Raw genomic sequence first — 26841 nt, forward strand, 5'->3', positions numbered from 1 at the left:
TGACTATCCACACGATCAATGCCTCTCATCATCTTATACACCTCTATCAGGTCACCTCTCATCCTCCATCGCTCCAAGGAAAAAAGGCCGAGTTCACTCAACCTATTCTCATAAGGCATGCTCCCCAATCCAGGCAACATCCTTGTAAATCTCCTCTGCACCCTTTCTATGGTTTCCACATCCTTCCTATAGTGAGGTGACCAGAACTGAGCACAGTACTCCAAGTGGGGTCTGACCAGGGTCCTATATAGCTGCAACATTACCTCTCCGCTCCTAAACTCAATCCCATGATTGATGAAGGCCAATGCACCGTATGCTTTCTCAACCACAAAGTCAACCTGCACAGTAGCTTTGAGCGTCCGATGGACACGGACCCCAAGATCCCTCTGATCCTCCACACTGTTAAGAGTCTTACCATTAATACTATATTTGACCTACAAAAATGAACCACCTCACACTTATCTAGGTTGAACTCCATCTGCCACTTCTCAGCCCAGTTTTGCATCCTATCAATGTCCCGCTGTAACATCTGACAGCCCTCCACACTATCCACAACACCCCCAACCTTTGTGTCATCAGCAAACTTACTAACCCATCCCTCCACTTCCTCATCCAGGTCATTTATAAAAATCACAAAGAGTAGGGGTCCCAGAATAGAGTCCCGAGGCACATCACTGGTCACCAACCTCCATGCAGAATATGACCTGTCTACAACCACTCTTTGCCTTCTGTGTGCAAGCCAGTTCTGGATCCACAAAGCAACGTCCCCTTGGATCCCATGCCTCCTTACTTTCTCAATAAGCCTTGCATGGGGTACCTTGTCAAATGCTTTGCCGAAATCCATATACACTACATCTACTGCTCTACTTTCATCAATGTGTTTAGTTACATCCTCAAAAAATTCAGTCAGGCTCATGAAACACAACCTGCCTTTCACAAAGCTATGCTGACTATTCCTAATCATATTATGACTCTTCAAATGTTCATAAATCCTGCCTCTCAGGATCTTCTCCATCTACTTACCAACCACTGAAGTAAGACTCACTGGTCTATTATTTCCTGGGCTATCTCTACTCCCTTTCTTGAATAATCGAACAACATTCGCAACCCTCCAATCCTCCAGAACCTCTCCTGTCCCCATTGATGATGCAAAGGTCATCACCAGAGACTCAGAAATCTCCTCCTTTGCCTCCCACAGTAGCCTGGGGTACATCTCATCCGGTCCTGGTGACTTATCCAACTTGATGCTTTCCAAAAGCTCCAGCACATCCTCTTTCTTAATATCAACATGCTCAAGCTTTTCAGTCCACTGCAAGTCATCCCTACAATCGCCTAGATCCTTTTCTGTGGTGAATACTGAAGCAAAGTACTCAATGAGTACCTCTGCTATCTCCTCCAGTTCCATACACACTTTTCCACTGTCACTTTTCCAAGGTCCTATTCTCTTACGCCTTATCCTCTTGCTCTTCACATACTTATAAAATGCCTTGGGGTTTTCCTTAATCCTGTCCACCAAGGTCTCCTCATGGCCCCTTCTGCTAACTTTTTTCTTAAGCTCCTTCCTGCTAGCCTTATAATCTTCTAGACCTCTATCATTACCTAGTTTTTTGAACCTTTTGTAAGCTTTTCTTTTCTTCTTGACTAGATTTACAACAGCATTTGTACACCATGATTCCTGTACCCTACCATCCTTTCCCTGTCATTGGAATGTGCCTATGCAGAACTCCATGCAAATATCTCCTGAACATTTACCACATATCTTCCGTACATTTCCCTGAGAACATCTGTTCCCGATTTATGCTTCCAAGTTCCTGCCTGATAGCCTCATATTTCCACTTACTCCAATTAACCACTTTCCTAACTTTGCCAGTCATCTACAATATCCAGAACTATGGTCTGAAATGTATTGCCAGGGTTATTAATTGAAGAAGATTCTGCTGTAATGTTTGAAAGGGATCTCAATAAATGCAGTGGATTCTAGTTAATTGGGTCATCGGCTAATCAGGACAGCCACTTATTGGGGCAACTCTTAAAGAACAAAATTGAGAAAATAGCCAGGATTCCCCCTTTTTTTGGGACACAATGTCACTTAATTGAGGCAGGAGAATGTTGCTGAACAGTTTCTAACTAGTGTCTGTCACGTGCCCTTGTGTGGCTGTTAGAGACTACTCTGTGAGAGTGAGTAGTTTTAAAATAGTGTCAGTTGCATGTGTTTGTGTTCAAAAAGCAATGATTTTTGACATTGATAGTTGGTGAGAAATCAGCAGTAAGTCAATTCAGAACCGTTTTGCTCACTGCGGTTTCAAGCATTCAGGGTGGGAAAGAAAACGAAACATGATTTCACTGATTCAACAACTTAGGAATTAGGAAGAATTTGAAGGTATCGATAATTACCTTGGATATTACACTATCTCTGTGGTAGAGGATATGAAGCTTTATGCTGGTGGATGGGAGCTGATCAAATAAGGTACTTTGTCCTGGATGGTGTTGAGCTACTTGAGAGTTGTTGGTGAAACATTCATCCAAGCAGATGAAGAGTATTCTATTTTCCTGACTTGTACCTTGCAGATGGCGGAAAAGCTTTGGAATAGCAGGAGGTGAGTCACCCACTGCAGGATACCCAGGCTCTGACCGGCGCTTGTAACCACTGTTACGTGGTTAGTCCAGTGGGGTTTCTGGTTATTGGTGATTCCCAGGACTGTACTAATGGGCTGGTTAATGGCAATGCCATTGAATGAAATGTTAGGTGGTTATACAGTCTATCAGTGGAGAGCTGATTGCCTACACAAAGCTTAGAGCATTTTCCACCGATATATACTTGCAATAATCATCAATGTTCACCTTCCCTGCTGCAACCATCCTGTGACTCCACATCTCTCTCCAATGAGATTTCAGTTTGTCTCAAAAAGAGTTTTGACCAGACATCATAAGTTTGGAGGGGAAGGGACTTTAATTAGGTCCACTGCCAGAGGACAAATGGCATCAGCGGGTCATGGCAGCGAGAAAGATCTTTGACCAGTGAAGCACTGGCATTTGGGAAAGGCAAATTAACGGAAGGCAGCCATCATCTGAGTGGACGGAGTCAGGGTGGTGACCTTGAGGCTTTAGCTCTTCGAGGCTTTTGTGAAGAGAGGCTTCAGCCAAAGAAAGAAATCTGTAAGTTTTTTTCTTCTTCTCTTCTTTAATCTACTCAGCTAGGGCAGTAGAGATGCCAGCTGGGATAATGAAATGCTCCTTGTGCGGGATGTGGGAAGGCAGGCAGATCTCTATGTTCTATGTTTGTTGCCATTTTAGCCAGTTTTTCCAGCTTGTCCCGATCTCAGAGCAAGTTTTAACAGACTTCCTCACTGTCTACTATGCCCCCAATCTTGGTCATATCTGCAAGTTTGCTGATCTAGTTCATCACACCATCATCCAAATCATTAAAATAGATGACAGATAACAAAGGGCCCAACATGGATCCCAACAGCACTCCACTAGTCACAGGCAACCATTTACTACCACTTTGACTTTTCCCATGAAGCCAATGTTGCATCCAATTTACTACTTCTGCAGCTCACTCGGTGACTGTTGGCGTCACAGCGGCCTCTCTTACAAGTGCCATTCTTCTCCAGGGACTAAATTTAAAGGGGCAGCCCGAGCAGTGTGGCTGTGTTTCATATTTTTCTTTTTCATGATTGACTACGCTAAGCTCTGAGGTACGTTCACTGCCTTTGAGATGGTCTTGTACCCTTCCCCAGATTTGTGCATCTCTAATTATCATTTCCCAGACTTGTCTTGAATGCTTTTTTTGTCTTCATTTTGGTTTGGTCTGTGAAAATCATCAAACATCTCTTCCTCTGTAATATGTAGAGGGTCCATGACATTGCTGCTGATTTGCCTCACTTGGATAGGCTCTGAGTCTGTCTCCCAAGTAAATAGAGATACAAAAAATCCATTTAAAATCTCCTCCAACTCTTGGCAGAAGAATTTTGTCCCTTGTAATCCTTTTGCTCTTAACACATCTGTAGAATCTCCAAGGATTCTCCTTTACCTTGTCTGCTTGGGGATCCTCAAACCTTCTTTTAGCCTTCCTGATTTCTTTCTTAGGTGTTCTCTAGCATTTCTTATACTCAATATGTACCTCATTCATTCGTACCTGCCATGCAGCTTTAAAAAAAAGCCTCAATATCGCTTGAAAACCAAGTTGTTGATGTATATCATGAACAGTTTGGTGCCCTGCACCAAACCCTGTGGCAGTATGCTTCATATGCTTTCAAGATGAACTAGTTTTATTTTGCTGATATCTGCATATAACTGTTTTAGAAGTTACTGATAGGACCATGTGCATCCATCCAGCATTCATTCAACTCCACAAAAAAAAAGTGAGATCGGGGACATTTGGGCACAATATTTGAATATGCAAAAGCACACTATTAAATCAGTTGAAACGTATTGCATCCTGGGTTTTAATGTTTGCTAAACTCAAAATAGTAGCAGCAGCAGCCAGACTATTGTATTCAACTCTTTAACCATACTTTGAGGAGGACATTAAAACTTTGAAGAGTTTCAAGGATTAATTACCTGGATCACCTGTTGCTGCAAGGGAAGCTCTCCATGCAACAGAAAAATCTAAGAATAGATTTTAAATACTATCATGATTTGTTATTGGGTTGCGTTAACAGCCAAATAGCTGTAGCCAGTAAAAGGGCAGTAGTCAAATAGCAGAGACACAGATCCTTCGGTCCAACCAGTCTATGTTGACCATCAATCACCTGCTCAGTAATTCTACAGTAAACCCTAGCTTCTACTGACTCACTTGCATACACATGGAGCATTTAACCTACAAATCCACATTTTTGGGATGTAAGGAAACTCAAAGGGCATGCATGTAGTTACAGGGTAACAGAGAGCACAACCTCAGAATACAAGGACATTACTTTGGAACAGAGATGTGAAGTAATTTCTTTAACCAGTGGGTGGTGAATCTGTGGCATGCATTGCCACAGACAGTGGCGTTATTGTGTGTATTTAAAGCGAAGGTTGATAGGTTCTTGATTAGTAAGGTAATTGCAAAGTTTGCAGAAGGATTGAGATGGATTATAAATCAGTAGGATGGACTGGGCTAGTAAGGTGTGCGCATGCACACATCTTTTGCTACAAGCATACAAAGGAGTTTAAATCGCACACAAAAGGTTACCCATGTTATTCCACAATCATATTTTCTTTTCCGGTTTCTGATGTAGTGTTGACAACATGGAGTTTGCGATGATTTGTCTGCAGATTTTAGAACTGGTTTATTTATACTGTTTTTAATGAGGAAATTATTCAATGTGTACATGTTGTCACTGGGCAAAGAACTGTACAGCACAAGATTTTTGCTTACACTGGTCATTACAAATCAGACGGAACAATGCGAATAGCCCAATTCTGCTTCTATACATCTATGGTCTTATGTGCAAACTCCACACAGACAGCAACAAGGGTTAGGATTAAAATGAGGATGCTTGAACTGAGAGGCAGCCACTCTACTGGTTGTACTATTATCCAAAAGAACCAGAATAAGATGAAATAAGCTAAACAGTATGTGCACTGCCAACAAGGTGATGAATACATTTACAACAGTAACCTTCAAAAAGGGAACTGAAAATACATTTGAAAACTTCAGGACTATGGATAACAGACATGGTATTTGAACTAAATGAATCTACCTTCAACTATCTGGTGTAGACTCATTGCGTTCAATGCTTTCAACGCTCTACCACTAAAATGGCCTTTTATTTCAATAAGAGACGATCAGTGATACTTTACTTTGCAAAAGCTCAAAGTTCTTTGAATATAAATCTAAATTGACTGGATTATAACTCTGTAGTCTAGTATAGTTTTTGTGTTGTCTTACGTAGTCTACTGTAGCCTTGTGTTGTTTCTTGCGGCACCATGGTCTTGGAGGAAGGTTGTTTCATTTTTACTGTGTACTGTACCAGCAGCTTATGGTCAAAATGACAATAAAAAGTGACTTGACTATACATTGCAAATACATTTGGAAATATTCATATTGCTAAAATCAGCTCATCTAAATTCACTCGCTGTCCAATTCTCATACATTACAATTTTATTAAATTGCTGTTAAGACTTTTCAAAGCAGGATATATATATATATATATTTCTTATTAAAATGTATAACTTTTTATGTATTTCACTGTTCTGCTGCCACAAAACAAATATCACAACATATGCCAGTGATGCACAAAATGATCAGAAAAACAAACAGGAATTTAGAAAATAAGACTGGGAATAATGGGCAAACAGGAGAATTATTTTGGTTTCAGTGGAAATTAAGTTAAGTTTCTCAAGGCATCAGATTCATCAAAATGTTACTATGATATTTATAGCTCCTGTAGCAGACCAATACATCCCAATAGATTCTACAGTGGATTTTATCTGGAAAGCATTACACCAAACCATACAAGATATTAGAGCTGATGACAAATTATTAAATAATTTCATCCATGCTTCAATGCAAACAAACATATCTGGCAGACAAAAGAAACAATTTTATTGGTGCATAAGTTGTCAGAAAAAATTTAATCTCCAACATCAATCTGAATTACAGAACCAAAAATAACTCAAAATTGCAAAGTACAAAAAAAGGAATGGAACAGCGTGAAAACAGGACAAATTTAACTTTGAAATCATTTCTCATGAAATAAAAAGGCCCCAATATGGTGTAGAAAATCATACAAGCAAATCTCAAGCTTAATGCTACTACTCTGTCAAGAATGTATTGGGAAATAGGAGGGAAAGCAAAAAATTACAATCTTAGAAACTGCAGTTTTCACCCTAAAAAAAATGCTCTTTGTTCTAATGTGTCAGAGTTAAGATTCCCTTTGTAATCCAACTGGGAGAGGTGGCCCAATGCCGTTAATAGAAGAGGGGAAACTAAGCACATAGCCCTTTCAGAAATAAAATATTTATTAGCAGTTAAAAGATAATGCATTCTCATTATGTGCGAAGTGTCGGTCAATATCCCAAACAAGCTCTTACGCACAACCAACCAGCAGGCTGGATTTTTTTTATATATACGCTAAGACATGCCTTAAAAGGTGCAGTCACAAAAATGCACACCGTTTTATTGATATTAAAAGAACTGGAGAGAAAAAAAAAAGTGGAGAGTGCCAGCTCCTAGTATTTGCAAAGCACTCAATATACATCACCTAACATCCCTGACCAACAGCTTACAAACAACCCAAATGTTTAAATACATAAACCAGATTTTTACACATTTTTAATATAACCTAAGCTCAAATTATGCACCTCTTTTAAGTACTGGCAAAAATAGTGCATGTTAAATGCTTCAGAGCAACCTTTACTCCAACCAACATCTTTTGAGTTTACAGTTCACACACCAGGTGCTTATCATCCAAACCGGTTAGTTCAAAATTTAATCAGCATCTATCTAGGTTAATTTATCAGCAATTACTGAAGCTGTTGCAGGATTTTTATAGATAAAGCTGTTCACCCCAATACATTTTAAATGGATAAAAGATAATCATTGTGTAATTTGAAACATTAGTTAAAGGCTAAAAAAGCCCAACAGCAGTGTTGTGCTATTTTGGAAAGTTCAAACACTGCAACACAATCTGCACTTCGGGGTAATATTTTTACGGAAATAAAATCATCAAGGAGTAGATTATGCTCATTTTTAAAGGTCTCATTCTAATGATTAAATCATACTCAAAACCAAACTAAAATCTTAGTAATGTGCCAGTCGCTATAATTTATCAATTTTTTTTGGAGGAGGGAAATAGGCAAGGGACAGGAGGTATCGGCGCATAATCTGCAAGAAGCCCAACTTACAGGCACATTGTGTTAATGTATACATACACACACATCCTTGTGAAGTTTATTGGACAAAAAAAAACCCACTTTAGCACAACACACCATTACAATATTGTAAAGTAAGAATTAACACTCCTGGTTACACAGTAGAATGTGAAAATGTTATAATTTAGTCACAAACAGACCTGTTAAGGTGCTCTTACACTATATCAGCATAGCCTTTATGGAAAACCAGGCCTCCCTTGTTTGGCTGCACTCCATAGTGTAAATAAACCTGACCTCTATTTTACCCACTGCACATCCACTTAGGACCAAAAAAATGTAGAAACATTAATATTGAAAGTAGGTGTACAGATGCCACTCCCTCACAACCTGAATTAAATGTGTAAATCCCCTCCTGGCAATATTACATTCTTATTCACTGTGGCCCTTAGCTTTCACATTGCATGTAGCCACCATTTAACTATTCCCAGCTCCATGGTTATACAATGTAGTGCATTGACATACCCCACGTCAAGACCTAGGGATAGCAGGGATGGGGGAATATTTCACCATATTCTGTTAAAAACATACTATTAGAATCAAGTTGTCAGGCAGAGGATTCCATTTGTCAGTAAACATTTTTCTCTTAACTCCCTTTAATGCAGGTCCATCCCCAAGATTCCAGGAGAGAATGTGTATGCATTTCTTTGAAATAGAATTAGTTAAAGAGGTGGAATAGCTAAATCTATACAAGATTAGATGGTCTGATATCCAGCGTGGCTTCTCTTTCTTCCAATTAGATATGCAATCAACACAATCAGCACAAGGCCAGCAAGAGCTGCACCAACTATGATTGGGATCAACATGTCATCTTTATCCATTTGGCATTCTTCAGCTGTTCAAAAGAAAATTAAAATTTGAAAATTCACTGCTTAAAGCCAATCTGAAAATTCAGCACACATAATTATAATTTAACAGACGTAACTTTCAGGGAAGGGTATTATAAACACCAACATTCAATTTCATGATAAATTCCTCCCTCCTACACCAATCACACAAATTATAGTGCTTGTTCAGTGCAGATCAATACTTCTGCTATTAAGAATATTTAACAGCCTCCAAGGCCTACTTTCCATTTAATGAGATTGTGGCCCACTTCTTAGTTTTAAGGTACTTGGAAGTAGGTACAAGGGGGATATCAGAGGCCAAGTTTTTCCACACAGAGCGGTGGGTGCATAGAATGCACTGCCAGCGAAGGTGGTAGAGGCGGATACGATAGGGTCTTTTAAGGGACTCTTAGATAGGTACATGGAGCTTAGAAAAATAGAGGGCTATGCAGTAGGGAAATTCTAGGCAGTTCCTAGAGTAGATTTAATGATTGGCACAACACTGTGGACCGAAGGGCCTGTAATGTGCTGTAGATTTCTATGTTTCTTAAATCAGCTTCACTTTTCTAGTCTATCCCAAATACCTCAACATTCATGCAGCATTTTTCAGAACTTAAAATGCATCACAGGTGATAACATACTTTTAACAGTGTATCAAAATCAGAAAATGCCTGAGGGTCTTCAACCCAAACATTAACTTGTTCAAAGTTACCACCATTTACTATTTTCATTTCGATTTCCAGCATTGGCAGCTTTTTGATTTCAATTTACTAAGAATGGAAATACTACTGTAGTCTAGTCACACAGAGTGAACAATCTGCATGAAGTGTGGCCCTATGTTAATAAGATAGATGGCCAAAAAAAAAACATTTGGTAATGCTGATAGCAAAATGGATTGAGACCAGGATCTGGAGGACCTTTACCCTACAAAGAGCCCTCAAAATTTTATATTCAGCTAATTCAATACTCATTTTAGTGACGTAGCTAGCGAAGGGAACAAAATACAACCAGATTGTCAACTATCACCTGTATTCCCAGAGGTGCTCCCATGAAACCATAGTTAAGTAGAATTCAAGATAATGGATTCATAACAGAAAAAAAGTCATCCCCATAAGGCAGTAATTATTTATTGAAACCAACTTGCAGAGGAATGTTAGCAAAGAATAGAATCAAAAATTTGGCACTGACTAGATGAGCCAAAGGGCCTGTTTCTGTGCTGTACCTTTTTTTTTCAACTTTATGACTGAACATTTCTTCAATTAGAAACAATGATGCTATGTAGAGCTTGTATTAAAAATCTCTCTCGTGAATGACATAGAATATTTTTCCAAACATAAAAAGGGATCCGATTATTTTCACAGAATAAAAATTTCCAAAAACCAGCTGATGCCATTACTCTTCTAGCTTATGTTTTACTGTAAAAGTTTTCTATTAACCTTCATGCAAAATCTTATCATTGAAACCTGTAAGATTTTGCATGAAAGCTAATACTCAAAATAAGAACTTCCAGAAGTACTTAGAAACTTAATTTGGTTTTTCCCCCTTTCTAATTCTGTTCAGAATTTTTCTTGGTTCCTGAAAGCTTGAATTGACTGTATTTCAGTTTATTTAATTTTAGAGTAAATTTGGTTTAGATGGAATTAAAAACAGATAAACTCAGTATACCTAGTGGAGCAACAACATGTGTGCACATAACATATACAGGTTGAGTATCCCTTAACGGAAATGCTTAGGGCTGGAAGCATTTTGGATTTAGAGCTTTGGGAGACTTCCGGTAGCGCTCATGGAGTGAAGTCGCGTTCTTGACTCGCTCCATTACCTCTGAGTTTTTTTTCTCTATGGTCAGCTATACTTTAATTAACCATTAAGGCATCAATTTTTACAATACTTTGAATTAAACTGAATTCTCTGACAATTGGATGGAACTTAGATCTGCTATGTCTAAGAACGGGAAAAACGGCAAGGATGGTAAACCTCCGGTTAAACCGAAAGCTACGGATCTCCCCCCGACTGAATCACCGGTGACTTTGAAAGCGATATCGGAGTTAATTCAGAGGGAAATTTCAACCTCTGTTAGGGAGATGATTCGTACGGAAATTGCAGGCTCTGTTAAAGACCTGATTCATACGGAAATCTCAACTAATTTCCAGAAAATTGCCGATTTAATTGATAAGATGCAAACATGTATTGCGGAACATCAGTCGGCTATATCTGATCTTCAAAAATTCGCGCAACAAAGTGAGCTTAAGATGGGGAAAATCGAAGAAACAATTAATGTAATGAAGAAGAAACTTGACTTTTTGACTTTTAAAAACTCTGACTTGGAATCTAGAATGCGACGGCAGAATTTAAGAATGATTGGCGTGAGGGAAGCCGTCGAAGCCAACAACCCCATGAAATATTTCTCTCAACTTTTAAAAGATGCATTCCCTACTGTATTTCCTGACCAACCACTGCTACTGGATCGTGTTCACAGAATCCCATCATACTCGTCTAGGTCAGATAGACCTAGGCATGTTATTTTACGTTTTCATTATTTTCAAGACAAGGAGAGACTGTTTCGATTCGCTCGATCTAAAGGTTTCATTGATTTTTCGGATCTTAAGTTCCGATTCGTGGAAGATTTCAGTAAACCAATCTGGGACCAACGGGTCCGTTACAGATCCGTGATGTCGGAATTCTATAAGATGGATTTAAGACCAGCGCTGCTGTACCCTGCACGTCTAAGGATTCGCATGTTAGATGGAGCCCTTCGTTTTTTTGATTCTCCATCGGATGCCCAGAGTTATCTGGATCAACTTTCATCTTCAACATCTTAATTGCCTTTTTTTAATTATCTCCGTTGATCGGAGGCTGTGAATTGCTTGGTTTTAACTTTTCTGTGCCCTATTTGGGCAGAAAAGTTTACTTTTGATTTCTTAATATGGCTGCTAAACTTTCTTTTTAACTGCGTCATTTCTTTCTTTTCCCAGGGGATTCTGGGTGGTTACTTCCCTTTTGTCATCTTACGTATTTCCTGTGCGGCCTTAAATTTTGTAGTTTTTTTAAAATTTTATTCTGTTTTGCTTTTTATAATCACTTTATGTTAATAATCCTATTTTTTTTGTTGCTGTGTCTATTCATGAGTTTGAGGTTTATTGTGGTTTTTTTTTAATATATATTTTCCAGCTTTTGTTCTGTTCTGTGTGTATTTTAATTGAGCTAACTTTTTTTTACTTATTTTTTTACTGTTTTACAATTAGCTGATCCTTTTCATATTTATACCTTTTTTTTAGGGAGCGTATACCGGAAGTCATGGGGGTAGTTTTAGCGCTTGCTTCTTTCTGGCGGGTCTGCTTTAGATTTTGCCTTGGGGTCTTGGGGTGCGGGGTGGTGGGAGGGGCTTCACGTTTTAGTTTGTTTCTCTTTGGGCTATATACATTATTGAAGTACTGGTTGCGTCCTTTTCCCCGGTATCTTTTGTATGTTCTGTTTCCTCTCCGGGTTTGTGGGTCGCGCCTATTGTCAATCCTCCTTGTTGTGGGTTGACTTTAGGATTTATGGAGTCTATTATTAATTTTGTCTCCTGGAATACTAATGGTCTTAATCATCCTATTAAAAGGAAAAAAGTTTTTAAAGTGTTCCGGAGACTTAAAGCACAAATTTTATTTTTACAAGAGACCCATGTACGGAGGGGGGACAGACTACGTTTTTTCAAATTCTGGAAGGGACAACAATTTCATTCGAACTCCAATGCTAAGATTCGAGGCGTCTCTATTTTTATAGATTCCTCAGTTACTTTTATACAACAGGATATTATCTCTGATCCGAATGGTAGATTTTTATTGGTTAGTGGTTTACTATTTAATAAAAAAGTAGTTTTGGTTAATGTTTATGCTCCTAATATGGATTGTCCGGAATTTTATAAATCATTGTTTGATCAGTTTCCGAATTTGAACGAGTTTTCATTGATTTGGGGCGGAGATCTTAATACCTGTTTATCTCCAGCTTTGGACCGTTCAGCTCCTTTACGGACTTTACCTAATAAATCTGCAAATTTGATTAATTTTTTCCTTTCTGATTCTGGGTCGACGGACATTTGGCGTTTTCTGCATCCTCAGGAAAAAGATTTTTCCTTCTTTTCACATGTTCATCATTCTTATTCAAGAATTGATTATTTTTTCATTGATTCTCGTCTCATTCCTTCAGTGATTAAATGTGATTATGATTCTATAACCATTTCGGATCATGCTCCACTTAAGCTTTCTATTAAAATTATGGCCAATATACCAAACAATAGACAATGGCGTTTTAATTCGCTGTTGCTTCAGGACTCGGACTTTGTTAATTTTATGAATGAACAGATTGAGCTTTTTTTTACAATTAACCATACAGAAGATATTTCGGTTAACACTCTTTGGGACACTTTTAAAGCCTATATTCGGGGTCAGATTATTTCGTATTCCGTTGCTTTGAGGAAGAAACAGAAGCAGGAGGAGATGGCAATTGTGGACAAGATTAAAGAAATTGATAAGAAATATGTTATGGCTCCTTCTGAGGAGCTATACAAAGAACTGAACTTCAAATGGAACACAGTTTATTACTCTCGTCCTCGATTGTAAACCAATTAAAGAAAACAAGAAGTGATTTTTATGTTCACAGTGATAAAATTGGCAAGCTGCTGGCTAATCAATTGAAATCTAATTATGTTAAATCTCAAATCAATCAGATTTATAACCAAAATGATCGATTGATATTGGATCATGTGGGGATTAATCAAACCTTTTGTGATTTTTATTCTTCTTTATATCAATCAGAGTCTCCTCGAGATTCTAAATATATGAATGATTTTTTAGATAAGTTAGACTTCCCTCAGATTTCACAGGATATGTCTTCTTTATTAGATACTTCCATTACAATGGATGAGATTAAAAATGTTATTTTTTCTATGAATCTGGGGAAAGCTCCTGGCCCTGATGGGTTTACCGTTGAATTTTATAAATGTTTTGCTTCTTTATTGATTCCTTGGCTCTATAAGGTTTTTGAGGCTTCTTTGAAACTTGGTAAACTTCCGGAATCTTTTAATAAGCATCAATTTCTTTAATACTAAAGAAGGATAAAGACCCTGCTCAATGTGCATCTTATAGACCAATATCTTTATTAAATGTTGATTCTAAAGTTTTTTCTAAGTTATTAGCAAATAGACTAGAAAAAGTACTTCCTTCTATTATTTCGGAAGACCAAACGGGTTTTATTAAAGGTCGTTACTCTTTTTATAATATTCGTACATTGTTAAATATCGTTTATACTCCCTCACAAAATGTTCCTGAGTGTGTTATTTCTTTAGATGCCGAGAAAGCTTTTGATAGAGTAGAATGGCCTTATTTATTTAAGGTGCTTGAAATGTTTAATTTTAGCTTGAAATTTATATCCTGGATTAAACTGTTATATCACTCCCCTGTAGCCTCGGTTCGTACTAACTCTTTAAACTCACCTTTTTTTCCTCTCTTTCGTGGTACTCGACAAGGCTGTCCTCTTAGTCCCCTATTATTTGATATTGCATTAGAACCTCTTGCAATTGCTATTCGAGAATCTTCAAATATTACTGGGATAACTCGGGGATTAAAGTCCCATAAATTATCACTCTATGCTGATGATTTACTTTTATATATTTCTAATCCTGAGAGATCCATTCCTGCTGTTTTAGAGTTATTAGCACAATTTGGTCTTTTCTCAGGTTATAAATTAAATCTTAGTAAGAGTGAACTTTTTCCGATTAATAAACATCTTCCCTTATATTATAAATTTCCATTTAAATTGATTAATAATTACCTTTCATATCTTGGGATTAAAATTACTTGTAAACACAAAGATTTATTTAAGACTAACTTTTTACCATTAATAGACCATATTACTCAACTTTCATCTAAATGGTTTCCCTTATATTTAACTTTGATTGGTCGTATTAATGCAGTTAAGATGTTTTTTTTGCCAAAATTTTTATATGTGTTTCAGGCATTACCAATTTTCGTTCCTAAATCTTTTTTTGATAAAGTTGACTCTAAAATTTCTTCATTTATTTGGCAGAATAAGAATCCGAGACTGGGTAAAATACATTTACAGAAAGCTAAGAGAGATGGAGGTTTAGCATTACCTAACTTTAGATTTTATTATTGGGCTATTAATATTCGACATATGAAATTTTGGTTACTTGACCGGGACATACTATCTATTCCTAAATGGGTAGCATTGGAATTACAATCTGTTCAGGGTTATACACTTGGTTCTATTTTAGGTTCCTCTCTTCCTTTTGATTCGAAACGCCTTAAGCAGGTCTCTAACCCGATAGTTAAATATGCTTTGCGCATTTGGTTTCAATTCAGAAAATTTTTTGATCTTAATCAATTCGGGTTAGCGATTCCTATTTTAGGTAACATATTTTTTCCTCCCTCTTTTACGGATCGCGCTTTTCAAACTTGGAAGACTAAGGGTATTTTACGGTTTTTGGATTTATTTTTAGATGGTTCCCTTATGTCTTTTGAACAATTATCTAATAAATATAACTTATCAAGAATACATTTTTTTAGATATTTACAAGTTAGAAATTTCCTAAGTACTATACTTTCTTCCTTTCCAATGCTTCCTCCTATATATATTTTAGATTCGATAATTAACCTTAATCCATGTCAGAAAGGTGCATCGGCTATGATTTATAATATTATTATGAAACTTAGGAAAGCTCCATTTGATAAGATTAGGGTAGATTGGGAACAGGAATTGGGGCTTACCATTTCTGTGGATGATTGGGGGCAGATTTTACAATTAGTTAATACTTCCTCTATTTGTGCTAAACATTCCCTAATTCAATTTAAAGTGGTTCATAGAGCACATATGTCCAAAGATAAGTTAGCGCGTTTTTACTCGCATATTAATCCTTTCTGTGATAGATGTTCGGGGCAGATAGCCTCTTTAACTCATATGTTTTGGTCTTGCCCTACTTTGGAAACTTTTTGGAGAGATATTTTCAATATTATTTCTAAGGTATTAAATATAGATATCTCTCCTCACCCTATTACTGCTATCTTTGGACTACCTAAAATTTCTAGTAATCTTTCCCCTTCAGCCCGTAGAATGATTGCATTTCTTACTTTAATGGCGAAAAGATGTATTTTACAACATTGGAAAGAGCTTAATGCTCCAACTACCTTTTTTTGGTTTTCTCAGACGATTTTATGTTTGAATTTGGAGAAAATTAGAAGTAACCTTTATGATTCTTCATTTAAATTTGAACAGATTTGGGGACCTTTTATTCGATATTTTCATTTAATGTAATATTTACCCTTCTTGTTTTTTTTTCACTGTTTTAATGGAGGTCGGGATTGAGGACGTGATTTTAAGTTTAACTCTGTTTGGTTTCAAGTTAGCCCATTGCTTTGCCTTGCTTTTAGTTAGCTGCACGGTGGGTTTTTTTTTTGGGGTTTTTTTTTTTTCTTTTTTTTTCCATTGATATATATAAAATTTAGTATACTATTATGTTATCTTGGTTTCTTATGCTTAAATTACATTGTTTGTAGTATTTTCTTTTTGGTATTGTTATCTTTTGGAATTTTATTATACTTTAACATTGTATTAATGTTTATATGGCTTACCTTTTTTGTATACTTACTCAATAAAAAGATTTAAAAAGAAAAGAAAGAAAGAGCTTTGGAATATATAATGAGATAGCATGGGATCGCCATTATTTCCAATTCTGAAATTATGTGTTACCAATAAGCATTCTTTGTTTTAGACTTGTTGCACTTTAACAATAAATATTATTCCATACCATCAGTATAATGAAAATATAATAATGTATGCAGCATAATAGAAGCACAGCAGCAGACTTTCACTCTCCATCTACAATGCTGTGTTTTGAATAACAGTTTACAGTACACTGTATTTGCATTTTACTTTTTTTAAAATAAAGTTTTATGTAAGGTATAAAAACAATCAGCACTGTAGACTTGTTCTGGTGCTAGATTTTTGTGATCAGTACCTACTTTAAGAACTTAATGCCGTGTATTTTCTTAAATTTCTGCAACCAGCCTGCTGAATATTCACAATTACCTTCAATTTTCAGTTCACCGTGATAGATCTTTGCCTGTTTCACGATCAGCATTCCGTTAAGTGGCATATATTCACTCTGACACTGATGATAAAGGATTGAGATCTTTAAATCACTTTATGTGGTGTTTTTTTTATTTTTCATTAACTTCTGCTTGTTACATATGTGAGGTCACTTCTCAGAACTGTCTGTGCTGCGCAAAGACTTGCGTATCACCTGGGAACATTCCCAACATCTTGTAGAATTTTCAATTTGTGATGTTATGACAGTCAGCGCTCAAAAAATTGGATTTTGGTTAAGGGGTATTCAACCTGTATCAACAATCATGAACTAATTGAGATGTGACTTACTTAATGCTCGGCATGTGTATACCTACCAATCTCTCAGGTATTTACAGGGTGCACATATGAGAGAAAAACAAACAGGCCTTAAAATAATTGTTAAGCATTGTACTATTGGCAAGGTGCCTAGGAGATACAGCTTCTTTACCACCTAAAAAAATTAAAAGGAAAAGAAACATTTCTGCTTCAAACATACCCATTAAAGGAATTTCAGAAGACAAAAAACCAGTGCAGACAGCACAACATCCATAGGATGCATTAAGTTTTAACATTTGAAAAATGGCAAGAACTTACCCATTCCATATTTTGAATTCTTTACTTCAAATGGTTGCACATGGAACTCAAATGCATTGATGGAAAAGTTTGGGGTCACTTGGAGAACTTGTTCAGCTTGGCACATGTAAGATTTGCCCAAAGAAGTCTGCAAATAGTGCAGACTGGTATTTTCAGCCTCAAACTTGTTTTCTACATTAAAAATGCAAAGTAACAATGACTTTGATTTATCGTATTAAGTAGCATCAGCAAATTCTTAACTCAAGCTAGAATATTAAAATACTGCAATTATCAGAAGGAAGAAGAGCTGCATTCTAAACAGGGTTTCTTTCTGCAGAATCAACTACTCAAATACCTCAGTTCTACATTTCAAGAGTTTTGAAGTTAGTGACCACCATATTACTATTCTCTTCCCAGCCATTTGTAGACGGAGAAAATGTTCTACCTAATCTTGTTCTTCCGCTTTTAAAAATAGTGCTTTTGCCAATATTGGGCGTGTCATTTCAGTAGATTAATTAGTGTTCGTTTTCAGTAAGACGCATTCACACAAGCCCACAGAAAGCTACTTCATGAAAATATTAAGCAAAATACCACCCAATTACATATAGATGAGCTAAAGTTTGATGTGAGGTTGGATTTTAGAGAGTGATTCATAAGGACAGGAATAAAACTAATACAATACCAAATGCAGACCCAGAGATCTGTGAATTGAACCAAGTGCAAGTTGTTGAATAACCTGATTTTCTACCTCCTAAATCACATTAACTCACTCCTGCACTTAAACTGGCTAGTTCAAGAACTAATCTATGTCCTATTTGATTTCAACTTGTCCATTATTGTGTGACTTTTAGTACAATATTCTTTGTAAATGAAGTGGATTCAATACAATATCCAAAGAAGCACCACTTCCAAACATTCTCAACTAAAACCATTTACCCTTCTATGCATTTAGAAAGCTTCCCATCAGGCAAGTTACTGAACACTATCTTCCTTTCTCTCAAGTTTTCTTCAAGTTTGGCTACTTCTTAAGTGATGTTATAAATATTGAGCAATAGAATTTTACTGTATCTGGAAAAAGTTAATGATTTTTCTTCTAGGTCCCCAATACAACATGCCCTTCCACCTATGTTGTCTTATATACAAAAATGGATGCTTCACACTCTGTCCTCTCTTCCACGTTAATTATAAATTGTAAGTAATTAAGGGCCAAGCACTGATTCTTGGGGGCACTGTACGAATTCTATCCTTCCAGCTCAAAAAAAGGAGTAGCTTATTTCTACTGTCCTCTATGTAATAACTAATCTTCAATTCATGCTAATGTCATGTGCATCAACCTTTGGAACCCTACGTAACACCTTAAGAAGTTCCAAATATGCAAGGTCGACATATCCCTTCTTGACTTCACATGACTTTACAAGCATGCTACACATGCTTTAACTACCGTCCTGCACAGCTGCACATGACGTTCAAAGGTTCATGTTACTGTCAAAGTATGCATGTGCAATACAACAGTGATATTTGTCTACTCCACATAGCCATTAACTACAAAATGACTGTGGGTGCTGATGAAAAAAAAGACGTCAACTCCTCACCCCCGGCATGAAAAAGAAAATAAACAAAACTAGCAGACCCCCCAAAACCCCCCTCCCTCGCAGCAAAAAATAGCAACAGTAATAGTCTCTGACCTCGTCACTCAAAAAAAAAACAGCGCTATGGCACCAAACCCTCCAAACTCCCTTTACACACAGGAAATTAACAGAGCACCATGCTGCCAATTGGGCACAAGAAACTAAGCACTGAAGAACTGAAGGAAACCAATATGAAGTACAGACCAATAATCACATAAATCTCAGAATATCAGAAACCTTTTCGTCTGCATACGAGAGGAGAGCAGCTGCATTAACTCAGTGTCCTTCTGTAAAGATTGACCACCGACCTGAGCCCAAGAGCCGCCGATCTGGCCGCTGACCGTCTCTGTTGGGAGATATTGCTGACCCTCTTCGCATTCACCTTGATCCTTCAATCTACCTCAGTGCTTCAAGACCTTGAGCATTGTCCCTGGTCTTTTCATTGAGTATGAGATGTTCCAACTCGTACTCAATCCCTCCCTATGAAAGCTAAATGCTATCTTCACTACTATATCACCATTTTCAGGAAACTATGAACTTGCATCCCAAGAATGCTTTACACATCAATGCTTTTAAGATACCTGCCATCTTCTGTTCTGTACAACCCTATCCGAAGGATCTTGGCCCAAAACATGAACTGTTTACTCCCGTTCACAGATGCTGCCCGACTTGCAAAATCCCTCCAGCATTTTGTGCGCCACTTACTGCACGTTCAGCCAGTTTTACCCTTTGCTGTTTTTTATCCCATTAATTTTTCTCAAATTTTGTGCCTTGTGATAACAATTGTTACTAGTTCTTCCACAGTATTTGAATCAAGCCCATCAGAAACCTGTCGACATTTACAGTGACTTATATCATGAAGATTTATACAAAGTATTATCTATAATTTCCTCATTTCTAATTTTAATTCCCCCATCCTACGTTCCAAGGACCCTAAACTTACCCTAAATGACCTCTTAAAAAACTTTGACAATACTCTCATTTTTCCAATCATTTAAAAAAATTTCTTGATAACCTTTTAGTTTCTAGTTTGTTCTTATAAAATTACTAGTTTTTTTGTCTAACACTAGCTCTTGCCATTTCATATGCTAACCTTTAGCTTACTCTTTTCCTTGACCTCTACTTTCAATCACAAATGGATCACCTTTTGCCTAGTATTGCTCTTTTCTAATTCAGATAAATTTCTGCTAAGTGCTATGAACCAGCTATTTAAATATCTACACTGCCCATCCACTTAACTTATCCCTAAGTTTATTTACCCAGCTCACTCTAGCCAACTACCTCTTCAGATGATTGTAACTGCTGTTGCTTGAGGATATTGGTGACAGAGAGTGTATCCAGAATCCCAACACATTGTGATCATGTTTTAATTTAGAACTTTAAAAAGGCCACAATTTTAAACTGAAAATTAGTAATTAAAAAAGATTTGAGCAAATAAACAGAACTTTACAACAAAAAATCTGGAACAATGTTTATTATTGATACAATGGACACCAGGTGTTACATGCTCAAGGAGAACTGTTTTTTTGTGGAAATGCTGTAATGGTCTTTTGGAGGTCACCTGATGTGATTTTCCCGCCGTTGTGAGGTCACGTGATGACATGCCCCGTGACTATATAAGGGTTGACTCAGGTGACGCAGTTGGTTTTTGAGTTTGTAGATTTCCAGGTAGAACGTGTTGTGCCTCCGTTTCTGTTGTGTGTTTGTTTCTGTGACGCAGTTTCATTTTTAAAATGGAAGGTGCGTTCTCTTACAAGATATTGCATTTGAACTGGAAATTTGTGGCTGGAAGTGCCAATTTACTCAATTCCGACAGTTTTGAAGGGAGAGTGAAGAATTCATCGAAGTGAAGGATCAAGAGAAGTCGGCATCGGTTGGCAGTTTAATAAAGGATCGACCTTATTGAGTCTTCGTTGAAGAGAACCTGCATTGAGAGAACTCTTGCAACAGCGCAATGAGTTCATGCACAAAGGCTCTCTCTCTCTCTAAAAGGAATTTAAGGTCAGTCAATTTAAACTGTTTATTTTTGGTATCGGGAATCCTGTGGACAGAACCGGCAGTAAAGGTGTGTCGGTGAAGAAATCTTTCTCCAAAGAAGTGTCTCCCAATTGAATGTGTAAAACTGTTGGATTTCCAAAGTTATCGCTTTAAGAACTATATCTGACTGTATCACTTTAAGAACTGTTTTCGCATTTAACGCTTTAAGAACCAGAGCCGAGTGGAGGTGATGAACGGCTGCGTACCTGTTTAACCTCCGGTTAAAGTTTTCCTTTGTTTTTTTTCCCTTATTGCTTATATGTGTTTAATGAACGTTTGGTTGTTTTCACAAAACCTGTCTCGATTAATATTCATTATTGCCGGTTACATAACATAATTTTGTGGAGGCTCGTGGGATATGTTCCGATTTTGAGTTTAAGTGCTGGTAATTGCCATTTTGATTTGGTAAAAGGGACTACCCGATTTTTTTTTGGTTTGATTGGTGTGTGTGTTGTATTCAGCAACAATGGGTATTGACGAGTTTTTGAAGACGCCTGACTCGGGTTTTTTAGAGAATGCGAGAAAACCTGTGGTATTGGAGATTGCTAAGAAGTTGGATATTAAAGGAATTACGAGAAATTCTACCAAGGCTTTCATACAAAGGAAAATTGTTGAACATTATATTAATCTGGAATGTTTTGAGGAAGAGGTGTTAGAGAAGTTTCCAATGAGTAATCTGGAAATGCAGTTGCATCTTGAACAGTTAAAGTTTGAAAGATTTAAAGTGGAAATGAGAGAAAGAGAAGCTGAAAACCAGAGGAAATTTGAGCTGGAGATGAAGAAAATAAGGTCTGGGAATCAGTCTTCTGGTTCTACAAAACAATTTATTGCTAGTCGTGAGGTTGTTTTGGCTCCTCCATTTAATGAAGCTGATGTGGATGCATATTTTCAGCATTTCGAAACAGTTGCTCTGAGTTTAAAGTGGGCAAAGGACCAATGGCCAATGATGTTACAAAGTGTAATTAAAGGCAAGGCACAACAAGTTTATACAGCTTTAAATGCTGAGCATGCACTGGATTATGATATTGATAAAAAGAATATATTAAAGGCATACGAGATGGTTCCGGAAGCGTATAGAGAAAGATTTAGAAGTTTAAAGAAATCGGTGGAAAAAACTTATGTGGAATTTGTCTATGAGAAATCTGTGTGTTTTGAGAGATGGGTTTCCTCTAAAAATGTGAATGGGGAGTACAATAAATTGAAAGAGCTGATTTTGCAGGAGGAATTTAAAAGAAGCATTCCTGTTGAAGGGAGAACATACTTAAATGAACGGGACACTGCTACATTGCAGGAGATTGCTAAATTGGCTGATGAGTATGTTTTAATTTGCAAGAATAAATTTTCTCCAGGTAAATTTTTTAAAAGGAAAACTAGCTCAGAGAGTCAGGGAAATCAGACATTAAATTTGAAGTTAGTGAGAAAAGTAAGGATGAAGGGAGACCTGTGAAGGAAAGACATTTTGGTACTATTTGTAATTACTGTAAGAAACCTGGACATGTAGTGGCTAACTCTTTCCAATTGAAACGGAAAGAGAAAGAAGTGGCCCCAGATGCTTGTGTGCAGCATATTGGAAAACCTATAAAACCACAAGGTTTAGAAAATATTAATGAAGATGTGTCAGAGTCTGACCAAGTTAAGAAGGGATATGAAGCTTTTATAACAGAAGGATTTGTATCCTTGAAAGAAGGATCCAATGCAGTACTGATAAGGATTCTTAGAGATACTGGAGCTTCACGATACTAATATTAGATAGTGTGTTAAGGTTTAGTGATGAGTCTGACACTGATGAGGTAAATTATAGAAGCGTAGTAGAGAGTGCCCTTATGCCAGTACATTTACATAGAGCAAATTTAAGGTCAGGGTTAGTTACAGGGGTTGTTAAAGTAGGGCTACAATCCAGTTTACCCGTGAATGATGTTTCTCTTTTGTTAGGGAATGATTTAGCAGGTGGACAAGTTTTTCCTGACATGCATTTGACAATAAATTCAAATTCTGAGGAACCACAGAGGGATTCTAACACATTCTTCCTGTGTTGTAACAAGAGCTATGGCTAAAAAGACTGATGTAAAGGATGTGGTTGTTACCCATGACAGTTCAAATCAAGATTTGAGTTTTGAGGATGTATCAGAAACTTTCTTACCTACCTTATTTGATCAGGATTTTGGTAGTAAGTCTGATCAGGAAGATTTGCCTTTATCTCGGAAGGAGATGATAGCAGAGCAGGGTAGGGATCCTGAGATAGTTAAATTAAAAGAACAAGCTCTTCCAGATAGTGAAATTGGAAAAGTACCAGTTGGATATTATTTTGAAAAGGGGGTATTAATGAGGAAGTGGAGATCGCCTACAGTTCCTGCTAGTGAGGAATGGGAAGTTAATCATCAGGTTGTTGTTCCTAAAATTTACCGAAATGAAATTTTGACTATGGCTCACAGTATTCCTTTGGGTGGTCATTTAGGGGTAAAGAAAACTATGAACAAAGTTTCTAAACATTTTTATTGGCCTAGTTTAAGATAAGATGTGGCGGCATTTTGTAGAACATGTCATACATGTCAAATTGTTGGTAAACCTAATCAGGTTACTCCAGTGGCTCCACTGCAACCAATTCCTGTATTTGGTGAGCCGTTTTCAAAAATCATTGTAGACTGTGTAGGTCCTTTGCCAAAAACTAAAACTGGGACATCAATATTTATGTGCATAGCATCTAGGTTTCGAGGCAGTACCTCTTAGGAATATAACAGCCAAAACTGTGACAAAAGCTCTTATAAAATTCTTCATTTATTTTGGGTTGCCTAAGGAAATAACGATCAGATCAAGGAAGTAATTTTATGTCTGGGTTGTTTCAGCAGATAGTTTATAAACTGGGAGCAAAGCAGATTATTTCCTCAGCCTATCATCCAGAATCACAAGGAGCCTTGGAGAGATTTCATTCTACACTGAAAACTAAGATTAGGTCATATTGTGTAGAAAATGAAAAGGATTGGGATGAAGGTATACATTTACTACTTTTTGCAGTCAGGGAGGCAGTACAGGAATCATTAGGTTTTAGTCCTTTTGAACTTGTGTTTGGACATGGAGTTCGAGGACCTTTGGTTTTGTTGAAGGAACAGTGGATTAATAAAGAAGCACACACTAGTTTGTTAGATTATGTTTTGAAATTTAAAGACAGATTGTATAAAGCTTGTAGTGTGGCCAAGGAAAATTTAAAGTTAGCTCAAGAGAAGATGAAGACGTGGTGTGATAAGGAAGCTAGGATGAGGTCATTTAAGCCTGGAGATAAGGTGTTGGTTCTTTTCCCAGTGCAAACGAACCCATTACAAGCAAAATTCCATGGTCCTTACAAGATTAAATCTAAAGTAAATAAGGTGGATTATGTGGTAAAAACCCCAGATAGGAGAAAGACAACACAGTTGTGTCATATAAACAAGATAATACTGTATTATGAGAGAGTGGTTGCTACTGTGACTGTTAAGGAAATTAAACTCCAATTTAATAATCCAGTTTAATGTTACAGGAGTGTAGTATTTTGATCACTCATATCAAGGGTAAAGATAATGTGATCGCTGACTGTTTGTCTGGATGTTAAATGTACAATGAAAATTTTTTTTGGGAGTGATATTTTATCATTTGTGACACTCCTACTGTACATTAATTTGTAAAGGGCTGAAAGATAAGATTGTATATATTGTGTATTTTGTAAATTTTATACCTTTGTATTTTTTTTGTATAAGTTGTACAAATTTTGTTCTTCAAGAGACCAAAAAAATTTTTTTTTTTGGAGGGATGTGTTACATGCTCAAGGAGATCTGTTTTTTTTGAGAATGCTGTAATGGTCTTTTGGAGGTCACCTGATGTGATTTTCCCGCCGTTGTGAGGTCACGTGATGACACGTGCCCCGTGACTATATAAGGGTCGACTCAGGTGACGCAGTGGGTTTTTGAGTTTGTAGATTTCCAGGTAGAACGTGTTGTGCCTCCGTTTCTGTTGCGTGTTTGTTTCTGTGACGCAGTTTCATTTTTAAAACGGAAGGTGTGTTCTCTTACAAGATATTGCATTTGAACTGGAAATTTGTGGCTGGAAGTGCCAATTTACTCAATTCCAACAGTTCTGAAGGGAGAGTGAAAAATTCATCAAAGTGAAGGATCAAAAGAAGTCGGCATCGGTTGGCAGTTTAATAAAGAATCAACCTTACTGAGTCCTCGTTGAAGAGAACCTGCATTGAGATAACTTTGCAACAGCGCAATGAGTTCATGCACAAAGGCTCTCTCTCTCTCTCTAAAAGGAATTTAAAGTCAGTCGATTTAAACTGTTTATTTTCAGCATCGGGAATCCTGTGGACAGAACCGGCAGTAAAGGTGCGTCGGTGAAGAAATCGTTCTCCAGAAGTCTCTCCCAGTTGAATGTGTAAAACTGTTGGACTTCCGAAGTTATTGCTTTAAGAACTATATCTGACTGTATTGCTTTAAGAACTGTTGTCGCATTTAACGCTTTAAGAAACAGAGCCGAGTGGAGGTGATGAACGGCTGCATACCTGTTTAAGTTTTCCTTTTTTTTTCCCCTTAACACTTATATGTGTTTAATGAACATTTGGTTGTTTTCATAAAATCTGTCTCGATTAATATTCATTGTTGCCGGTTACGTAACACAGATCAGAAAAATAACTGCAGCCATGTTGTTGTTCAGCTCTGCACATTCCCAACCTCACTAACAGACATCAGAGGGATATTTAGTAAAAATTGCCATCAAGAACAGCACAACATTGTGGGCCAAATGGTCTGTCCAGGGCTGCACTACTCTAGGCTCTATGAATTCAATATTGTTAGCCACATCCCATGTATTCCTTAGCTTTGCCAAAACTGCTAATTTTCATAGCACCAAACTGCTAATTTTCATAGCACCAAGAGGTAATCCTGGCCCTTCAGACCAATGAGTCCTATTTCATGCTGTGAAATCCCAACAATCCTTGGTCACAATGCAATTGCAGGACTATTTGCTGGAAAAGAGTGATCTCAAGATCTTCCTTATAGAGGTAATTTATTAGTGTAAATACCATTTACAAGCAAATTAATGTTGACGTAATTCTTCCATGAGACCGAGTATTGCAAATCCGTAGTGCATTTAGCCACATTGATCTGAGTAACAGTTCAACTAAACTTATTCGTAGTATCATAGTTTCCAAGACTTGAAACTTACCTTGTGATGGAACACGGCTTGAAATTGAGATCCCTTTCAGGTAAAAATTGCTGACAGTAGTATTCTGAATAAAAAGATACCAAGGTTTCACAATAGAAGCTGAATATATATATATGCAGTCAAATTTGTGTAACAAGAATAATTCTTTATAGCTAGTGGACATTATTCTGAAGGCAAAATAAATTTTGGACTAATTTAAATTGTCACCTGATAATTCACTTTGTAAGTATTGAAGAAACTGGCTACATTTGAGATCTGATTTCCATGTTGTCCACTATATAAACAAAGACTGAAAAGTCCTCAATTACTGGACCAGGATATGTAAAATTGGAATCAGGTGATTCTGACTACTTTACCCACTGATCCACTGAGCCTTGTGACACATTTTATATTGCTGTAGACTACATGGACTATGGGCTCTCATTACAGAGATGTTGGGTTATTTAGAGTGCAGCAGTAAAGCAAATGCCTCAAGAACATGTTAGGAAGAAGGTACTTCATTATTGATTTCTTTTAAATATTTCTTGTGTGCCTTCAGAATCAGCTCTGGTTATTGGTAACCAGAGCTCTAAGGCCTCTTTAGCAAACAGCTGGTTGTGTCT

The 26841-nt window shown here is 37.1% G+C and overlaps 1 protein-coding gene across 2 annotated transcripts in view; it reads right to left on the reverse strand.

The window, feature by feature from the left end:
• Positions 1-6513: 6513 nt before the first annotated feature.
• lamp1a (lysosomal associated membrane protein 1a) overlaps positions 6514-26841 on the reverse strand; it is a 50783-nt gene continuing 30455 nt past the window's right edge. For both annotated transcript variants that reach the window (XM_063051222.1, XM_063051221.1), the window contains exons 7-9: positions 26240-26303; positions 17406-17576; positions 6514-8695 (exon numbers count right to left, since the gene is read on the reverse strand). In XM_063051222.1, coding sequence (XP_062907292.1) covers positions 8556-8695; positions 17406-17576; positions 26240-26303 — 375 coding nt within the window. In that variant the 3' untranslated portion in view covers positions 6514-8555. The remainder of the gene's footprint in view (positions 8696-17405; positions 17577-26239; positions 26304-26841) is intronic.

The sequence above is a fragment of the Mobula hypostoma genome, chromosome 6, assembly GCF_963921235.1.
Source record: "Mobula hypostoma chromosome 6, sMobHyp1.1, whole genome shotgun sequence".
Lineage (NCBI taxonomy): Eukaryota > Metazoa > Chordata > Chondrichthyes > Myliobatiformes > Myliobatidae > Mobula > Mobula hypostoma.